At 52.2% G+C, this 20,117-nt stretch overlaps 1 protein-coding gene across 1 annotated transcript in view; it reads left to right on the forward strand.

The window, feature by feature from the left end:
* The window catches only part of NFATC2 (nuclear factor of activated T cells 2), a 138,693-nt gene extending 119,389 nt beyond the window's left edge, over positions 1–19,304 (forward strand). Inside the window, exon 10 of the mRNA XM_032387614.1 lies at positions 14,983–19,304. Coding sequence (XP_032243505.1) covers positions 14,983–15,038 — 56 coding nt within the window. The 3' untranslated portion in view covers positions 15,039–19,304. The remainder of the gene's footprint in view (positions 1–14,982) is intronic.
* Positions 19,305–20,117: the final 813 nt, after the last annotated feature.

Consider the following 20,117-nt stretch of genomic DNA (forward strand, 5'->3'; position numbering starts at 1 on the left):
TTCAGTTGGAAAGGCTGGCTGTCTCATACCTAAGAGTCTCTGGTTTCCTGTGGATATGCGACTCTTAAAACCTGCCTCCTGCAAAGGTCTTTTCATGGGCAATTTCTAGCCACATCCCAGTTGGTCCTTGGAGAGGGAAGTGGGCCCCGTGAAACTTTGGAGCCAGGATTTCACTAGCTAGAGGGAGCAGGTGGGTGACCGCACGACCAAAGCTCAGAGGCCTTGGCTTCTCCCTACGACAGCAACCCGTGATGTGTCACTACTTCTCTTGGGATCTGCTCTAAGGGACAAGCATTATAGTACTCCGTGTTTGGCCATGGTGAAGTCAGCACTGGGTTTGCCAGTACTCAGAGCCAGAGTTTATTCATCCATTTTTTCCTTCTTTCATTTAATCATTCCTCCAACAGCTATTTATTGTCACTACTGGGAACACTGCATGACTCAAAGGCCCTGCCCTCATTGAGCTCACAGTCTAAATGATAGAACCAAGTAGAACTAAATGCTGTAAAAAAAAAAAAAAAAAAAAAAAAAAGGCAAAGCAAGGGGAGCAGGAATAGAGAGTGGTGGGAACAGAGGCCTGCTGTTCTAGTAACAGGAAGTATCCCAGAAGAGGAGACGTTTGGCAGAGAGCTCAATGAGACAGCCTTATAAATATCTAGGGAAAGAGCATCCTAGGTAGAGAGAACAGCAAGGGCAAAGGCCCTGGGGTGTAAGTATGCTTGCTGTGTTAAAGTGTGGGAAGGTGAGCTGGGGGGATCAGAAGAGGATCAGAGGAATGTGAGGAAGAGAAGTGTATTCTCTTTGATCTTAAAGGTGTGGACTTTCCCGGGCCAAGGAGGATCCCTAGGTCCCGGGAGTGGGTTAGTGCTAGCTGGAGAAAGCCCATCAAAGTGGAACCCAGTGGGTGTCCACAGTACCCCAGCTCCTGCTGTGGATAGCTGCGGTCTGGCAGCCACTCACCTATCACCCTCTAGGATCACCTGGATGTCCCCATCAAGCCCCTGACCAGGGAGGCTAAGATGGTTAAACTTTCTTTGGAGAAGGGGTGCCTTCTGTGCTCTGCAGATGGCCAGAACCCAAAGCCAGAATCGGATCGACGGCATGGGAAGGTGTGAGTTCCACGAGGTGTCTGGAGATGGGGCTTTTGGGGGGTCTGGAAACACAGGTTGCTGGTGGTTTTGTGGGATGTGAGCTTAAACTTTCGTCTTTTGCTGGAGAATGTCATCAACAAGAGCCAGCCGGGATGCCTTCGTTTTTGCTGGGGAAGCTACCATCTCTCTCTCAGCCCTCGGCCTCAGCTCTGGTTTCAGTCTTGTGATGTCCTCGTACCCTGTCACCTTTTAGACATGCGCCCTACACTTGGCATTGTAGTCCCCAGGTCCCTCTTTGCTTCTTAAATCTCATCCCCCCCACCCCCAGCTTAACTAGAGTGAATGACATGGTTAGCTCATGCCATTTTCCCTCAAATACTACCCGAGTGATTTTTACCGTGTAACCCTGTTAAAAGTTAGGGGATCCCAGGGACCAGTCTTTGCTCGGCATTGCCTTTGAAGAAGCAGGTTCTGGCTGCCGGATGATAACTGCAGAAGAATTCCCAACTTGGCTGCGAGCTGAGCCGTCTTCCCCATCTGCTGGTGACATGCCCTCCTCCCAGTTAGCACCTTGGCTTCCGACGCAGAACCCGAGCCTCAGAAGTGCCATGTTTACTCATCCCGAGAGCTGGGGACAGTTTGGTGCCGCGTGCCGTTTTTCTCGTAAGCTCCGAGGTCTTGCTGGTAAGCTGTCTGGGCAGCCGGGTGCTGTGAGGGCCCTATGCCTGGGCCGGCTTCCGGAGGCCTCTGGTTTGCAGCGCGTGGGTGACTCTCAGGGCTGCTCTGCACGTCGCCGGCCCGGTGCAGCCAGCGCGTGGTGCAGGGTGGCCCTGGAGGGGCCCCTCTCGGCAGGATGTGAAAGCGCATTTCTGAGAGCACGGCCGACCTCAGACCCACCCACTCTGAAAATGCAGAAATAGCTGCCAGGGTGAAAGTGCTTTGGTGTAAGAGGGTGGCTGTCCAATCGGCTCAGTCTGTTAACCAGATGCTCTCTGCGCGGTGGGCGAATACGTACCAACACCCGGAGTTAGATGCTTTCAGTGAGCGCAGCATTGTGCCCACTGGCTGCAGAACACAGCATCCTTCTGGGTGACATGTTCTTATGCCCATTCTCTGGATGAGGAAGTGGAGCCTCGGGGAGTGACCCTCAGTGCCTGCAGAGTGCCCGTCATGTGCCACCCAGGCCGTTGGAAGCACCTGTCATGTGCCGACTCCTTGAGTCCCTCCGCCATTGTCAGGAACGGTCTCTGTCCACCTTTTACAGGGGGAGGTGCGGAGAGTGCCGGGGCCTGCCTTCGTTCGGGCCGTGGCAGGATATGGCAGGCTGGGATCTGGACCCACGATTCGGGCCCCCAGCAGTGTGCCTCCCTGCGAGTCTGCCCTGGGGTGCGAGCCCCCGCCCACGGCGCTCAGCCCCTGCACTGAGCGGTCTGTGGCCCCCGCCCTCAGAGGCTTCTCCGAGGCTGCATGTGTGCCGTCCCTGGAGGGCGGAGCGGGGAAAAGGGGCTCTGGGCTGGGGAACCCAGGCAGCAGTTGAGGCTGGGTGTAGACAGAGAAGTAGCATCCTGCTGCATAGAGCGAGGAGAGGGGGCCTTCTGGGCCCGGAGCCAGACTGCATGAGGTGTGGTGGTAGTGGGAACGCTGGGGCCATGACAGCAGCATCTGCTCCTCATTCACATCCTGCCACGGACCACCCTGTGACCTTGGACAGCCCTTTAACCTTGGCTGCTTTGCTGCGGAAGCCTGCCATGTGAGCGTAAGTGGAGATAGAGAGAGGAAGGTGCTCTGGCAGAACAGTGCTTGTGGGCCTATCTTAGCTCAGGCTGCCATGAATTTTCCTCCCTGTTTGAGGCTGGAAGTCTGAGATCAGGGTGCCAGGGCCGTTGGGTTCTGGCGAGCGCCCTCTTGAGATGGGCGCCTTCTTGCTATGTTGGCCATGGCAGAGAGAACGAGTATACAAGCTCTCTACTGTCTCTTCAGATGAGGGCACTAATCTCATCGTGGGGTCCCACCCTGACGACCTCATCAACTCTAATCACCCCCCAAAGGCCCCATCTCCAGACACCATCACACTGGAGGGTGTAGGGGTGTAGGGCTTCAACATAGCCATTTTGGGGGGCACAATTTAGTTCATGGCTGGGCCTGGAGGTGAAATGTTTGATCGAGGGGATGAGTCAGGAGTTGGGGCTCTGTCTGCATGTATCTTAGGGACACCTGGTGTAAAGTCACACACACAGTCCTTGCCGGTCCCTTGGACAGCCTTTGAGTTGAGAGACCTTTAGGACTGGGTTTGGTCCCTGCTCAGACCTGGTAAAAATTTCTTTGCAAGAAGCTAGTAGCTTTTTTGAGCCTGGAAGGAGTGGGCTGGGTGGCCCAGGGGCCCTGATTTATCTTGTTCTCACCCACCACACAGGCCCTTGGCTGAACCAGGAAGTTGGAAGGTTCTTGGCCCTGCACTTGCCCTCTCCCTCCCCGAGGCAGGTGGGCGGCCAGGGCTTGCCGAGTGAACCGGGGGCCAGGCCTACACCCTCAGGAGGCAAGTCTTAACGCCAACCCAAGCTAGAGGGAGGCGGACATGGTTGAAATCTTTTGGGGGGATTTCAAGACAAAATGTGCAAGACAGGGGGACGGTATCATGGAAGGGAGTGTGAAGTGGTAGGAGGCCTCCTTACAGGACCATGGGCTTGTGTTGGGCTTTGGAAATGTGTGGATGCGTTGGGAAGGTGTTCTTCTGGGGGATGGATTGTGCTCTGAGCTGGTCAGGGTAGACGTGGGAGGATACAGAATGATCTGGAAGGTGGGGTGGAGACTGAGCTGGAAGAGTCAACTAAATACCCAGTGAGTCCTTTCCAAGTGGCAAGGACCATGCTGGTTTTTGAAGGCAGGGTCTCGTGAACCAGGCCGGGGGTTTCAGGCCAGCTCCCGAGAGGCCACGAGGAAGTTTGGTGCCATTCTGTGACATGAGGAAAGTGGCCCGGGAGGGAGGTGCTTCCTACTGCCCCAGGCTTCCCTCTGTTAGCCCCCCTCCCCAGCCTCCATCCCATCTCTCACCCGTAAGCAAGGAGAAATATACTCCAGGGTCTTCGCGTAAGCCTTTGGTTAGTTCCTTCTACCCCCAAAGAGAAAAATGGCTTCCCAAACAATTAGGTATTTATTTTATCATCTCATTTGCGGTCCCAGGCTGATTTGTGGGTTTGGATTGCTGTTTCTTTCCCGAATCTCAACTGGATGGAGTAACAAGTGCTTTTCTTTAGCTTCTGTTTTGGCCAACAACTCATTTTGCAGTGCTTGCTTTGTGGCTGATGCCTCTCAGCAGAGGTTTAGGGTCAAGGCCATGATGAAATGGCAGAAGGACAAGGAAGCAAGCCGTGGTTTGTTTAGAAGGCTTTCCTGCCTGTGGTTGCTACCTTAGAAGCCGTGTGGTTGCTCGCGAGGAGAGGTGCAATGTAGCTGCTTGAAATCAGAAGTAATTCTGCTGAATTGGAGAAAAGGACTGGGCCGAAGGGGCAAACCCAGCTCAGGTCTGAGTTTCTAGTCAGTTTGTCCTTCCTCGTAGGGCAGCTTAGCCGAGAGAAAGTCCAAGTTGTTTTTCTCTAGACTGTAAGCTGATGTGGAACCCTGGAAAAAGTAGAAAATGGGTAGGATAATAGTCATTTCTACTGTGGTTGAGAGGGACATCGGTGTTTTCATCGTAGGACCATCAAACTGAATGCCCCTTGGACCAGTCTCTAATTCCTGTTGGCTCCCCTGACAACAGATGCCATCTGATTCCACCCCACTTAGGGACGCATGCCTGCGCTTTCAGGAGACTGGATGCTAGTTGTAGGATTTGTCAAGGTGACAGATTCTTGGGTCTGTGTTTTTGCACTTTATCTGTTGATACCATGTGCTTGCATGTTAATTATTAGTGTTGATTAATCAGTGAAGCACTTCCAACCCCTAGCCTCAATGATCATCTAACCCACAGCACCAGTGGAATGATTCACCAATTGGTGCCTAGTGTTGTAAAAATGCAACATCATTGTGTCGGTCTTTATCCATAGCCTCATGAAAGACCACAAAATGGGGCAATGATTCCAGGACCAGAGGCCCCTCTCCTTGGCTTTGGGAGGGTTTGTGGATGTTACCCAGGTAACTCTAAGCATGGCCTTCTCTCTTGCTGTCCCCTCCATATTACTAACAACTGGCCAGAACAGTCATACTGATCAAAGGAACCGACTTCCTTTTGAACCATGTAGGGAAATACCTATTCTTGGGTATTGGAGAGCATGGTTAGGCCAGGTCTCCATCTCCTTTCACATCCTTACCTCTCTCTCTCCCGTCTTTCTTCTTTAGGGGACCCTATTATGGAGTTTATAAATACCTATGAATAAGTCAGACAGAACATCTTATTTAATCCACACAGCAGCCTTGCCAGGGAGGCATTCTTATCCCCATTCTGTGGCTCCGCGAGAGGCCCTGAGAATGACACAGATGTCCCTACCCGATTGCTTTTGTTCCGGAGGCTCCTGCATTTTAACTGAGCTCCCAGGGCAGCCTGACCATCTTCCAAATGTAGGGAGCCTGGAGCTGGGGCCTTATCAAGCTCCGCCCAGTGCAGGGGGCTGGTCCTGGCCAAGTTGCTTCATCTTTCTGTGCCTCAGTAACCTGACCTAAGCAATGGGCATCCCACCACCAATCCCCAGAGATGGCGTGGGAGTTAAAGCACCTGGATAGCTGTCTTCAGGAGAGAACAGCTGACCGGGGCGGCTGGGGGGGGGGAGCGGTGTGTGTGTGGCTGGGTCTTGAGCGGAGTTTGGGGTCTTAGTTGAATGGAAACAGGCCTTTCCTCTCCTCTTGGCACCTCCGTCTTCCCACCAAGAAACAGACAATTAAAGAGTGAAACTTCATGACTAAACAGGAAGTTGCACCTCAGAAGGCCACAGACAAACCAGTTAGTCTGATGCTTTATAAATTCTCTGAACACTCTTGACAAGGAGCATGGAATGGAGACAGAGCCGGGCTGGCTTTCTGGGCACCGGCTGGCTGGTCTTAAGGGCATGGTCCCTGGGGTTCCCCCTAGATTTGGCTCACTGCTCCAAGCATGTGACCTTGGACCTGTACGTGACCCCCGAAGCCTCCTCAGGGTGATTTGAATGCGTGTAGGTGGACAGAGGGAACACATCCTGGCCCTGAGCACACCTGGGACCTGGTTTTTCCGGGAGTAACACCTGAGCCAATTGCTCTCCCTTGGAGGCCAACAGGCCCACCTGCTGTTGGGCAGAGACCAGGGGTCCCAGCACAGGGCCAGGGAGACAGGGGAGGGGCCAATGCAGTGATCGAGACAGGAGGCAGGAGAGGCTGCTGGTTTCCGGATATATTTTGAGGGTAAATCCAGAAGCATTTGCATATGGAGGGAAGTGGGCTGTGACCAAGATTGGCCTGAACAACCGGAAGAAGGGAGCCGGTTTCCTATGGTGGGAAGAGGTGGTACAGGGCTACTGTTTAGGGGGGCCGTGGGGGGGGGAGCAAGGACTTCGGCCGTGTTCAGTTTGAGATGCCCGGTGGGCAGTTAGATGTCTGAGTCTGAAGTTCAAGGGTGAGGTCTGGGGCTGAAAACATTAGTTTGTCAGGATACAGGTGGTATTTTTAAGGCCCCAAGGGAACGGTCTGATAGTGCCTTGTGCTCTTGGGTTTAGAATAAGCCAGTGTGGAGTAGAGAGAGGGAAGTAGAGTGAGGAAGCTGCTGTAGGGCAACAGGCACCCGGGATTTGGGGGAGTGGGCCTTTTTTGCTTCAGGAGATGGCCTGAAATGCATGGTCCAAGCTGTGTTTGCAAAGGAGGAGAGGTGAGCTGATTGTTTTGTCCTGAGCCTGACCCCCGCCAAACCACGCTTGTTGGAGCCCAGCGCTGGGGAGCTCAGGCCTGGAATCGCACCACCGCTGGAAAGCTCTCATGCTTCCGTGTTCTCCGCCTTGAAGGGGACATTTCAGGGAGTCCGTGCTTTCCTTCAAGAGCATCCTGGTTTACCTACCGATGCTGATAAAGCTGCATCTAGTAAAAGTTGGATCACTCCCTGTAAGAAATGAATCCCAGGAACGGTTTCTAATTTCAGGCCCTCAAAATGGACCCTGGCCTTTGACTTTGGCCATTTAAAGGGGATCGTGAGAACAAGTGGTTTGAAAACTTTGACGTGATATGGCTGTAGAGGGGAGCGTATGGCTATTGAACTTGAAGAGAAAACTTGACCTAAGACAACGGCTTGTAATGTAGACTGCTCACGAGTCCTTTTTAAGGGCCTTCAGTGCTCGGACTGGGTAGGAGCTATAAAAACAGTAACTTTTTCTCTTCGTCGGGCTCATGAATTTGCATGTGCACTGAGGTTATAGCACATGTAAGAAGGTAACAGGGTTCAAATTCAGCATATATAAAAGCCTGAAGCAGGATGACTTTTGGGTAGATTTTTCATGAAATTCTGATTTTTCTCTGACTGCAGAAGCTAGCATTTTAAAATGTTATCTCTTTGGTTGGCCCTGATTTGCAGCTCCAGGACATATAGGCAGCAGGGCTGTTTCATGTAGCTTAGAAAAAAAGAAAACCCACCAAAACCTTGCTGATGCACTTTGAGCTCAGAGACCCTCATTTCTTTGCACCAAGTCCCTCCTCTCAGGGACTGTTAACACTGGTTTGGGGTTAATTCTGGCACAGTTGTTAAGGTGATACAGAATGTGGGCTTAAACTACAGCCAGAGGGTTCAGTTCTGTCCTGGGTTCTGAGTGGCCCTCGGCTACGGGATGATACTCATTAAATGGATGATATTAACATGAATTGGAAGCATAATAGAGGTCAAAGGTGATTTTTTTCTTTTTTCTTCTCAAAAATGGTTTTGCAAATCTTTTTCAGAGCTGATAGACACACACCTTAGCTGGATACAAAACATATTATGAAACAGAATGACTGTGATCTTTGATCCGAGAAATCAAAGTTAAAGGTAATTGACATCTTCTGCTTCTCCTTTTGTTTTCCAGCTGTGTGTTTCCTTAACTTGAATTACTTGTAGTAGAAGAAAACTTTTCCAACCGTCCTCACAGACACCACTTCCTGCTCTTAAGGGCTGGACCCCACCGCTCTGTAAGGGGACATCCCTGGGGGACATCCCTGAGACTGGGAGGTTAGAGTATCAAGGTTGGGATGGGGAGGTGGGGATGAGGCTCTGGAAATGTGCATGTTCTCCCAGAGGTCCCCCCTCCCAGGAAGAGCGCAGCCAGGTCACGTTCCTACATTTGAAAAGTCCTGCTCTGCAGTGGACCAGCTCCCTTTTGGTTTTGTGCAACTTTGCTCAGTGTATACGGTTAAGTAAGACTCTGTCGGAGGTGGGGCGCTCTGCCCTGGGGAATGAGAGGAGGCAGGCAGAGCAGGAGAGCTGGGAAGCCACTCTTGAAGTCCGCTGTGCTTGGTTCAGGGTAGAGCTGGTTTTCCCATCGAGCTCAGCAGTGCCCCTGAGCTAGCCTCAAGCATTAGACCTCCCTCCACGGACTCTGGATTCTGGATTCTGGGCCTGCAGACAGGAGCCCGGCAGCTACTGCAGACTCCACAGCGCAGGGCTCAGGAGGCACCTGTAGGTCAGCGAGGCTCTTCTGCACCTCAATTCCCGGAGCCTCTGACGTTCTGCTTAGAATCCACACACGCAGTGGCCCGAGTGTGGTGAGCCCTCCCCCGCAGTCAGCCCGTGGTCTGGGTGGGGGTGGGGGGTGGTTAGAGGCCTCCTGACCTCTCCCCGGCTCCCTGGGCTGTGGCTTTTAAATGGCCCCTTTGTCAGAGAAAGGGGGCTCATTCCATCCAGGCCAGGCCCAGACGAGCGAGTTCGCATCACACTGGTGAACTTTGCGGCGTTTGCAGAGGCCCTGGGCGGGGCATCCCAGAATCACGTTGCCCAGAGGGTGGGCTCTGCAGAGATCCCAACCCTTCCCGGGGGCAGCACGAAAGGGGCCGTGGGGAAGGGGGTGCTGCTCTGGCACCTTCTCCAACAGGGACTGTCGGACACTGTCCACAAAAGCAACGCTACCCTGAGCACATTTGCGGGACACCAGGTGCCGGACTCCCTCCCCACGAGTCAGGGTGACAAACGAGCAGCTAAGATGTCCGTGCGGAGACTATGAGCCACTTAACCGAAGTCCTTAAGGGCCTTTTGAATGTGCTTCTCCCCTCCCTGGTATTAGCACTTGGCTTACGGGGGCCTGGGAGCTTCGGCAAGCTGGCTCGGTGTCTTCAGGGCCCCAGGGGGATTTACCAACTTGTAACTCGCAGACCCCACCCACGCTTTGGGCTTCAGGCCTGGCAAGGTTGGGTTTTTTTGTCTTTTTCACTGAGCCTCTAACGTCTGGCCAAGTGCCCCTAGAGCAGGCAGCAATGGCTGCGAAGTTGCTTAGCAAGCAAGAAGCAGAGCCCTGGGAGAGTTTTGTTCTCAGAGGACAGATCATTTCAGTTCTGATACTGAAGCCACAGGAGAAGGCCCAAGGCCACCAGGCACCTCTCCTTCTTAGCCCCTCTCCACGTGCTAGGGAGGAAAACAGGCCCGGTGCTCACTCCTGGCGGTCCGAGCAGCTCTCCCCACAAGCGGGTGGGACAAGAGGCGGCAGTACCCAGGGCCCACTCCCGTGCTTTCTGGTCCAGCCTTCTCGCCCCAAGCATGTGGGAGGGGATGGGATGGGCTGGGCTGGAGGAGAAGGGCAGTGGGGACGGTGGGGGAGCTGTACCCCTCCTGGCTTTAGCCTCTTTGGCCTTAGAGGATGCAGCCTGCCCCGTTCCCATCCAAGCTTGAGGAGTGTCTTTCTGGCTGTGGCCTCTGGGCTGGCCCCAGACTCTCATGGGCACTCACATGATCTAACCAGATTTTAGAAAACATGCTTGAGGTTTGGGAGAGAAGCAGGATGGGGTCTGTCCACTCCTTCCTGTTGTTGCTTTCTTGGGGGATGAAGTTCCAAAGTCAGCACTTAAGGGGGAAAGGCCTAGAGTGAAAATGACTCTTAACAGACTTTTAACTTGCACCTACCGTAGATCCGTGTGGTTTTCTCTATGCAACTCTGAGCAGCCATTCTTCCGCAAGGTGAAGCTTGAGAACCTCTGAGCTCAGCTGAAAGAAGGAAGTCAGCATGCAAGTGTCTGGCCCTTCAAGTGAATTAGAAAATTCCTAGGGCAGAGTGGGATGCTAACAGAAACCCAGGTTTTTAGAAATAAACACCTAGGATTGTTTGATGAACCCCACTCGTAGGAGGCATTGACCGCTGCAGTTGCCATGCCCCAAAAGTAGGTGAAGAAAAACACTGCTTTCCCGTTCATCTCTGCCCCTGGTATAGACTAGGGCTTGGTACACGAAGTCTCAGGCCATTTGGTAATTGGTCTGTTCAAATCTGGCCCCCTGGCCTGGTATGGTCAAATAAAGTTTTATTGGCACACGGCCATGCCCACTGGCTCCCATGCGGTCTGTGGTGGCTTTCACAACAGCAGAGCTGAGTAGTTGAGTGAGGGGCCGTCTAGCCCATAGTGCTGGAAGTATTTTTATCTGGCCCTTTGTAGAAAAAACCTTGGTGATCCCTCGTGTATTCTTTTTATGCCTACAGCCATGTATTAGCATAGTTATATTTTTGTTATGCTACCAGTTTGATTTTTTGGAGTTTTAAAGAGAAAAATGTATAATTGTAATAATATTAATATCTGTCAATCTTTTCCTTTCTGGTTTCAGCCTCAGGTGTCAGGCTTAGAAATCACCCTGAGGTGGGACCCACATTCATCAGTGTTTTCAGCACAGTGCCTCGCTCTAAGGGTGATAAAAGGTCAGGGGTTCTTGTGGTAGAGTCAACACCATTGGCCTCAATTGTGTTCTGAGAAAGTGATACTTGGTGACCGCCTTAACCACTCAGCACATGGCCTTCTCCACTGTTAACTTAGCAGAGGCTGTCCTTACCTTTTCCGGACACACACACAAGGCACTGAGGACCCCAGGGCCACAGAGGAAAGGTGATGACTACTGAACTTAATAGCACAGTCTCTTTATCAATTGTGTAGCCATATAGTGTTCAGTTTAATATATGGGCCCTGAGTTCAAATCCTGATCCCGTCACCTGGTATGGCTGGTGACTGCCTATCTCCATCTATAAAACAAGGATTATATTACTAGGTTTGGTATAAGAAAAACTTAGCATTTATTACAGTGCTTGGAGCATAGTTAGCCTTCATTAAATATGAATGGCTTATGTTCTTTTGTAGAGAAAAGGCTCCAGACAAGTAATAGACTGGCAACCCATTTGTCGATTGGGTGACAGAGGAAAATCCACTCCCCCAAACCAAGTGACGTAGGCTGATGGTGTGGGATCCCTGTGGGGGGCTGAGACGCATGCATTAGCCACATGCTCTGGGCATGGTGCTATGCATAGCGCCACGGGGATACGGGTAACTCAAATAACCTGGTCCAGGAGTTTGCAAGCAAAGCATTTCGAGAATTCAATATTCGCTTTTGGAGGGAGTGAGGGCCCGAGGGTGAGAGTGGGAGATGGCTTCCAGGAAAAGGTGGCATTGGAACAGGGGCAGGAGGGAAGTCAGGGTTGGGACAAGGAGAGGGGCTATTCGGAGAAATGCACATGGCCCAGTTTGAGAAGAGGTGGGAAGAAAGATACAGGGTTGACATAGGATAGATGCTCAAAACATTTACTGAATGAATGAAAGTCAAGGGCTGACCCACAATCCGGCACTCAGACCTCAATCAGAGCTAGGACCTGAGGCTACTTAACCCCTTGCTGAGCTTCCTTTTTCTCATTAAGAGTCAGCGAGCATGTCCTAGGTCCTGAGGCCCTATTTAAAAGCTGAGGATTCAGTGGGGAACAAGAACATAACTAAAGCACTAGCTGGTCAATTGCAGGAACTAGTGACTGGAGAAGACAGAGGGAAAGTGCGACTGGGTGGGGCTGGGGTTTGCACTGCAGAGCACCCAGGCAGCCTTCCTGGAGGAGGGGGAGCAGAGCCTTGAGTGAAGGAGTGAGGAGAAAGGCATTAGCGGCAGTGGGGGAGGCAGCCAGGGCAGAGGCCTAGTGGGGTGCAGGTGAAAGCCCACGTGGCCAGCCAGCGGTGGGCGATGAGGGTGCAGGGAGCTCAGACCAGCTTGCAGGGCCTCGAAGAGAGCAGGTGGGGCCCAGAGCAGAGTTTTTGCATCAGGGACACCTTAAGGGGGCAGAGTGAGGGAGTGAGACCAAAGCCTGAGAATGAGGTGCTACGGGGCTGAGTCTGGAGTCCCTCTTCCCCCTAAAGGACAGAAGCTGGGGCAAGACCAAGGGTGGGGTTTCCATGGTGGGCCCCAGGGAATTGACTCAGAAGGCAGGGTGGCCTCGCTTACTCTTCCAATAGCCTTGGCTGTGAAGGGGAGACCTCCTACAGGCAGGACCCCGAGCTCTGGAGGAAGCGCTGGAGCAGAGACCCTCCAAGCTCCCAGACCCGTGGGGCTGCACTGCCCTGGCAGCTGCCCAGCCGGCTCTTCTGCTGTCGAACTTTCTCTCCTTGGTCACAGCCAGGGGAGCATGCTCTGAGGTTTCAGCAAGCGAAGGTTCCTCTACCCAGAGAGGTTTCTGTGGGGTTCGAGGCCTCCCTTGGGGGCCTGAGTGCGCAGCCGCCTCCCCGCCCCCCACCCCCAACCACATAAAGGGCTGAGTACAGCGTCCAGAGCTTTTCCAAATGCCACTATTAGCTTCGACCCAGAGGTCGCTTTCAGAGAGCAGGAGGGGAAGGCCGCGTGGGCCTGCTGGCCGCGGCTCCTACCTTCCGTCCCGTCCCCGGCCCCGGCCTCTGCCTTCTGAGAAGGGAAACGAGCCTTCAGTGAGGGCTGGGGTGTCCACATGGCTGCCTCCCAGGTAGCTGTAGAAAGCCGGGGCGATGGAAAGTTTCCCATTAGGATCGACTCCTCTGGTTTCCTAGATTGAGAAAACAGGAAGCCCTTCAGAATCCGGGCTTTGAAAAGCTCCGTGTGAAGCCACGCTGCCCCCCCCACCCCCCAAACCCTGGCATTCGGCTTTCCCTGCTGCCTCCCTGCCCGCCGCACAAAGGCCTCGCGGTGGACCAGGCCCTGGGGGGGGGGGTTGCCCCAGGGCGGGTCTTAGGGCGGCCGTTCTTCGTGGGGTTCCTGCCTGAGGGCCCCTTGGAGTCAGCTAGGCTGGTGCCTGGTATACAGTAAGTGCCCAATGGATGTCGGTCCGCTGACTAGGACTTCATCCTGGGAGCTGCTCCTGATGGGCGCACTCGCACAGGCTGCTGCTCCTAGACGCACCCACCGCCCGGCCCGTCGAAGGCGAGTACGGAAGGCGCCCCATGCTGCGAACGGCCGCCCTACGCTAGCCTTGTCTTCTCCGGGCTCCCCCGCACCCCTGGAAGCACGGGGACCGTTGTATGCACGGTTTACAGATGGGGAGGCTGAGGCAAGGGCCAGCAAGTGAGGAGGCGGTAGAGGGGGGACTCGAACCCTGGCCAGCGGGCTCCGGCGCCCGAACTGCCCCTCGTATCGGAAGCGCCCGGAGCGGTGCTTGGCTGGTGTCCGGCGCGGAGCCCTCGGGCACGGTCGCACCAGAGCCTGGCGCTCGCGGCACCGCAGGCCACAGCCACCGAGCACCGTTGCCCGGCGGGCGCGAGGAGCTTGCACGGACCTCAGTGGCGCCCAGGGACCGAACGGGACACACGCTTGTTTCCTCCTCTGCGAGGTGGAAGGCACGAGGCCCAGGGAGGTGAAGTCACGGCGCCCTTGGAGCGAGCGGGCCGAGGAGCAGACGCGCCGCCTGCTCTAAGGCCACTGGCCTTTGCGCTCCTCCTCCTGGGGGGCTGGGGGGCTCCCTCCCACGGGGCTTTCTGGGAAAAGCACACTGGACCTCGGAGGGCTCAGCTTGAACATGGGGAGAGTTTGAGATGAGCACATCTCAATAGTTGGAGGCGGAAAGGCAAGGCAAAGATGAAACACCCAGTATGAGGAGGCTGGGGCGGGGCAGTGGGAGAACTTGGGAGACCTTCCGTGGCACCCAGAAGGGGTCTCCCTCCTCTCCTGCCCCTGGGACCAGTCAACCCATCCCATGCACAAACCGGGGTGGATACACACCTTAGGGCGGGTGTGCCCCTCTGCCTCGGGTCTGGGCTGCCACCGAGAGCCACTTCTACCAAGAAAGCCGAAGGAAACCTTTTTACGGCCCCCCCCCCGCAAAGACCTCACCGCCTTGCTTACAGGGACCATGGCCCTGGATAAGGGGCCAAGATGGGAGAAGACAGCCAGCTTCTTGATGCCAGGGGCTGGCACTCCATTCCTGGTTCCCTGCTAGGAATTACACGGTCCTTCTGGGGGAGGGGATGGCTGAATTTTCCAGACCCCCTCGGAGGACATTTTCCACTCCTGAAGTCTCACAGTGTGATCCTTCACTAGTGTGTGGGGGGAATTCCTGGTTGTGCTGAGAGAGATTTTGTCTACACTGATGGCTAGTCTTTGAGGTATTCCCATGTGCTCTTTTGAAAGGTCCCTCTTCTGAGAACAGTACGCTCTGTGGGTCAGCCATGGTTGAGTTACGTAGTAGGTATTTTCTGGATGCTATAATAATGGAAGGAGTTTGGTAGGCAGCAGAGAGAGCGTCCTTAGCACCTGCCCTCTGGCCCAGCGCTGTTTCTGCCACGATTTTTAAAGTTATCTTCACAAACACCTCTAGCACAAACTATTCTCATCCAGAAAAGAGAGCAGAGGAAGACATTTCTTAGGTTAAAAACCGTCAGAACAAGAGTGTGTTTTACAAGATAGCCCCATTGTTTAGGTTCTAGAAAGCTAAGCTGATCTGTGTTGTTGGTGCCCGCTCACTTGCCCCTTCTCTCTCTCTCTTTCTCTTTCTCTGTTCTTTTGTAGTTAATGAAATTATCAGGAAGGAGTTTTCAGGACCTCCCGCCAGAAATCAGACGTAGAAGATGCCATTAGCAAGACACCTTCCGTATCTGACCCCGTGGAGCCTTCCACTGCCCTCACCTTCTGTTTCCTTTACTGTACATCTCCTGGCCCGGAGGCCACGCGCGGGACAAGGTCCTGGCAGAAAGCTGACTCTCGATTAAGGAGCTCGCCACCTCTCTGTGTAAACACCAGAGAGAACACTCTGCCTTTTGATTTTTGTTTTAAATCCCAGAGAGCATCTCGGTTGACTTTCCTGGTGTCCCATCCAAAAACCTTAAGTGCCTGCTGACCAAACACACAAGACAGCACGCTGGATCGGCCCTGAGAACGGAGTGACCAGAGCTTGGGGCGTGGGCTGGGCTGGGGGATGGAAGATGTGGGCCCCTGTGATTAAACCCCAGCCCTGCGTTCATTTTTCCAGGTCACAGATACAGCTCCTCTACCTTTTGAAGGAAAGGAGTTTTCAAACAGAGCCACCCAAGGAACGTGACCCGAGCGAGCCTGGCTTCCGGGCTGAAGAAAAAAAACCCAGAAGCCGGACCGTCCTCCTTAGGGACCGCCTAGTCCCGGCCACGGTCGGGCCGCAGCTCCCGCCTTATTTGTCAGTTTTCTCATTCTGAAGCAAGACTGTCTGGCCCACACAAGATGACCTGTTAAAACTCAGCGTTAAGTTATGACATGTGTCCACATTTGTTATTTTTGTCTCCGCTTCAAAAAGCCGGCCCAGGGCAGCTGGAGAGGGGGAAGCTCTCTGGGCCCGCTGCTCTTCACCCCTGCAGGGAGTGGCGGGACTGGGGCAGGGACCCCAGGCTGCGGCGTGAGCACCCGGCCGCTGCAGGCCTGCAACCCGATGGCTTTCGGCTCGTCTCGCTTGCTTCCTTCCTTCCTCGCGGCCGGCGCGCTTTCCCATAAACTGGTGAAGAAGAATCTCAAGCATGTGCATTGAATTTTGAGAAGGAATCCTGGAAGAGCTACAGCAACCAAAGGAAAAAAAGAAACCATGTAAACAGCGCAGGTGTTTTTGTGAAGTGCGAAACGAGGCAATCAATGGGCAGGCCTAAGTGTTTCTCTAAGTGGGTTCCCCCACGACAAGGGTTAAGCTCGCTCTCTGGCCTAGACTCCGAGTGGGACAACAAGCTCAGGCTTTGGCCCTAAAGTTGATTTTTGTTTGTTTGTTTTTAACCTGAACCCATTTTAAGCACCCCTCCGTCCCCAAAAGGCGTGTCTGCATTAGCTGCTTCATCCGCATCGAAGAGAATCTACCCACGCGCCTGCCTCAGTTGGAAGGAGCTCTGCCCAGACCGGTCGTATGGTGGTCTTCTGCCCTGGTGTCTCTGCTGTGCGCACCGAGTCCTCAAGAGTCTTCTTCCTCTGGTGCAGTTTCTGCAAACACCTAAAACTCTCAAAGTTCTCGGCTGGGGAGTTTTTCGTCACACAGATGTGTTCCTGTTGGCCTTTATTGTGGACACCCTGGGACAAGCCAGAGATTCATTTTCAGCCATTTAGTTTCTTCCCCCAGTAATCCACACAGGATGTAAATATTCCTGGCCCTCTTCGAAAGGCTCTTCTTAGGGATTTCTCAGTCAACTCTGCTAGGTAGAAGCCGAGGAAGAGAATCATGGCCGTTAAGGGCTCGCTGTGGGTTTTCTGAGTCCTGGCTTCCTTGACAAGGTGACCCAGAGGTTAAATCTTCCCCACAGCTTGGCCAGGAGCCCGAGGCTTGGCGGCTATGGCCCGGAGGGTCTGGTGCTCCAGAGAGTGGGAGAGAATGCCCAGGGTGTGACCTTTCAGTGGAGACCTAGCATTTAGCTTCCCCCACGACTGGGGACCTCTCTTCAAGCCCAAAGTTTGGCAAAATGCTCTTCTCTACAACACGCCAGTAAGAGCTTGACTACTGCTGCAGAGCTTCTGGGATGTGAAATTCTCCCTCATTAGTAAAAAGATTCCTTGTACCAGCAGCTTTACCTAAAGCATTTTCTCTCCAGCAAAATTGACTTCACGGGGGGAAGAGTTAAAGTGTTTGGTGAGTGATCTGTTCTCACTTGACTGGCTGGGAACCTTAACCTTTTTTTTTTCTTTTTTTTTTTTTGCACATGAGGGAATTTGGCCTTTCCTCAGTTATCTGAATGTTTTACCCAAGTGCCTTCCTGCCATTGTAGCAAAGTCTCTCTGCTCCGTTGTGCCTGGATGGGGAGAACAAGGGCTAACATGTTTTCCATCGATCTTCCATCTCTGTCAGGGCAAAGGGCCTCCTGCTAGTTCAGACTCCTGTACGTACGTGTGTGTGTGTGTGTGTGTGTGTAACGCACACGCAAGCTTTTTCTAAGACCTCCTAGCTGGATATTAGAGGAAGCACTTTCATAAACAACTATACCAAATGACAAAGGAAAGAGAAACCAAAGCATTAGTTTTGAGACCTAAACAGGCGAGAGAATGTGTATTCGGAACCGACAGCGATCAAGAAAGTTTGGTCAGTAACAAATGCCAGGAGGAAATTTTGCCAAGAGGAATTGCTCATGAAATATTTTCAGTCTGGGAAGAGGCAATAAGATCCTCTGAGAGAAGGAGAAAAATAAGGATGTCTAAGTGGTAAAGATGTGTGTGTGTTGCACGTGATAGAAGGATCTCAGGTCGAGGTTTGCACTTGCTACGTCCAAGGTGAGTATGTAGCGCCACCAACAGGAATCTGCCGTGTTGCTGAATGTAGTAGATTTCCCGAGTCTGCGAGTCTTCCCGTATTGTACAAAAATACTGCTGCTTGATAATATATAAGAGCGATCCAAATTAGTAGGTTATTAAATTTTATTTTCTTATCTGTATGTTTATGCTTTTTATCTGTCCTGAAAATATCACACCCCACCCCCTGTTAGAATTAGAAACTATTTATAAATGGTTGAAATCTTTTTCAAGTGTTTCTTTTTACATATGTTGTTGATTTTCTCCCCCCTAAGGGAAATGATGTATTCTTGAAATTGTGTGATTCATGCTAGCAAAAAAACAAAACAAAACAAACGAAAACCAAACCAAAAGAAAAACCAAAAACCCACCTCCGAGTCTGTGAGCCACCTGAGTCTTAGAAGAAAGCGTCTCTGGAGACAGAGGGATGGTTTTGTGGAAGAAGGAACGCTCTCATGGTTGCTTAAGAGGACATGGACTTCAGCTCTGAGCCTTCGTCTGGTCACAGAGGAGAATTGTAAAGTGTTGAGATCCCCCAAAGCAGTAGCCTAGGAGGTGATTTTGATTTAAAAACAAAACTGCCTGTGTTGTAATGGGATTCTGGAAGAGTTCATGTTCACGTTCATAGAACCCTCAGTGCAGGCTCATGTTTACAGAGCTGACCAAATCCTGGTAGATAACCCCTCGTACACATTATTCAAAGGACCTGCAGAGTTTTCCAGCAGAGACGCACCCTAGATGAATCGGGTTGATTTCTTCTAGAAGCTGGGAAACACTGATGTGGCCTTTCTTGTTTACATCCAGGAGCCAAGACGTCGGTCTCAGGAAGCCAGCCTTGGCCAGGGTGGGAGCGGTCACAATTAGACAGATTGGAAGCTGATGTGTTCTAGTTGTCACTTGGAAATAAAGGGAAGGCTGAATGTGTTTATTTTCATGTCAAACACTTTCCAAGTGCTTTCTATTGTTTGGAATTGAAAGTCTGTCAGAGGTCCGCTTAACAGTTTTGTTCGCGTTTACAAGAGGCATGGGGGTTGTGACGTTCTTGACAAGCTGGGGTGAACTTTCCCGCACTCATTTTTTGGAGGGATAACCCTTTAGCAGGTACCCAACACCTCCTAACCTCCCTCAGAGATGGTCCCTAAGCAAGCCCCTCTGAAAAGGAGATGGGGTGCTGGGAAAAAAACATTGAACACTCGGCCTTGAGGCATCTGTTAGCAGACCAAACACCTGCCTGGCTCAGGGTTTGGATGCGTTGGATGCAAAGCCGTGTCCAGCAGAGCAGGTCCTTTCAGCATCGTGATTGGCGTAAGCAGACAGAGGCTGTGGTTAGGACAAGCTTAGCATCCCGAGCATCTTGTCAAAGAACCTTACTCCCTTTGCCTCTACAGCCCTCATGGGAGAAAATGTTGACAATGCCCTAATGAGTTCTCCAACGAATAGAATGCTCTCCAACGGGGTGATGCTGGAAGGCTTAGGTTTTGAAAATCTTGACTGTTAAAGAAGTTTGAATACATCACATTCCTATGCAAAACGTTTTTAATCTCCAGTTTAATGTAGTTTATTTTTGCTAATATGTAAAGTATTTTTATACGGCTTGTATCATGATAGTTTAGCAATAAAACAGTTGAAAGAAAGCAATGGCTACCTTGTATCTTTTCTTCTCTAGAGAGGCTGCTCAAATTTCCCCTTGACAGCTTGAGTTCATATAAGCAGCTTTGGTGTGGGTACGTATACCCTGAATGCCTTCAATCCTCGTCTCAGTCCTAGGAGGTAGACACTCTCCGTTTCATATCTAACATTAGGGCTCAGAAGCCACTTGCCCCAAGCGACAGAGCCACGAGGTCATCCTGGATTCGTCCGTTTCTCTCCCTCTCCCATCATAGAAGCTCTGCTATAATCGGTCTCTACACCTGTTTAGAAGCAGCATCTACGTCCAGATTTAGAATGTCCACCTTGGGCCAGCTCATGGAAGCTTTCAGAGCATTCAGAGCCAGCTGGGTTGAGCTGGTCACTTGAAAGGAAAAGCAGTTCTTTGCCTGAACATTTTACACAATTAAAAAAAAAAAAAGTCTCTTTTACCAAACCCACCAACAGAATTAGATATTGTAAATACTAGAACTTTCCAGCTGGCTTCCTCCTTACAACAGCTTCCCCCCCCCCGCCCCCCCGCCCGGGTGCTTTAGCTATTAAAAGGTTTGGAGGTAATCACTATTTAAATCTTTTTTTTTTTTTTTTTTTTTTTTTTAAAGATTTTATTTATTTATTTGAGAGAGAGAGAATGAGAGAGAACACATGAGAGGGGGGAGGGTCAGAGGGAGAAGCAGACTCCCTGCCGAGCAGGGAGCCCGATATGGGACTCGATCCAGGGACTCCAGGATCATGACCTGAGCCGAAGGCAGCCGCTTAACCAACTGAGCCAC

Source organism: Phoca vitulina, unplaced genomic scaffold (genome assembly GCF_004348235.1).
Source record: "Phoca vitulina isolate PV1807 unplaced genomic scaffold, GSC_HSeal_1.0 scaffold50, whole genome shotgun sequence".
NCBI classification, from domain to species: domain Eukaryota; kingdom Metazoa; phylum Chordata; class Mammalia; order Carnivora; family Phocidae; genus Phoca; species Phoca vitulina.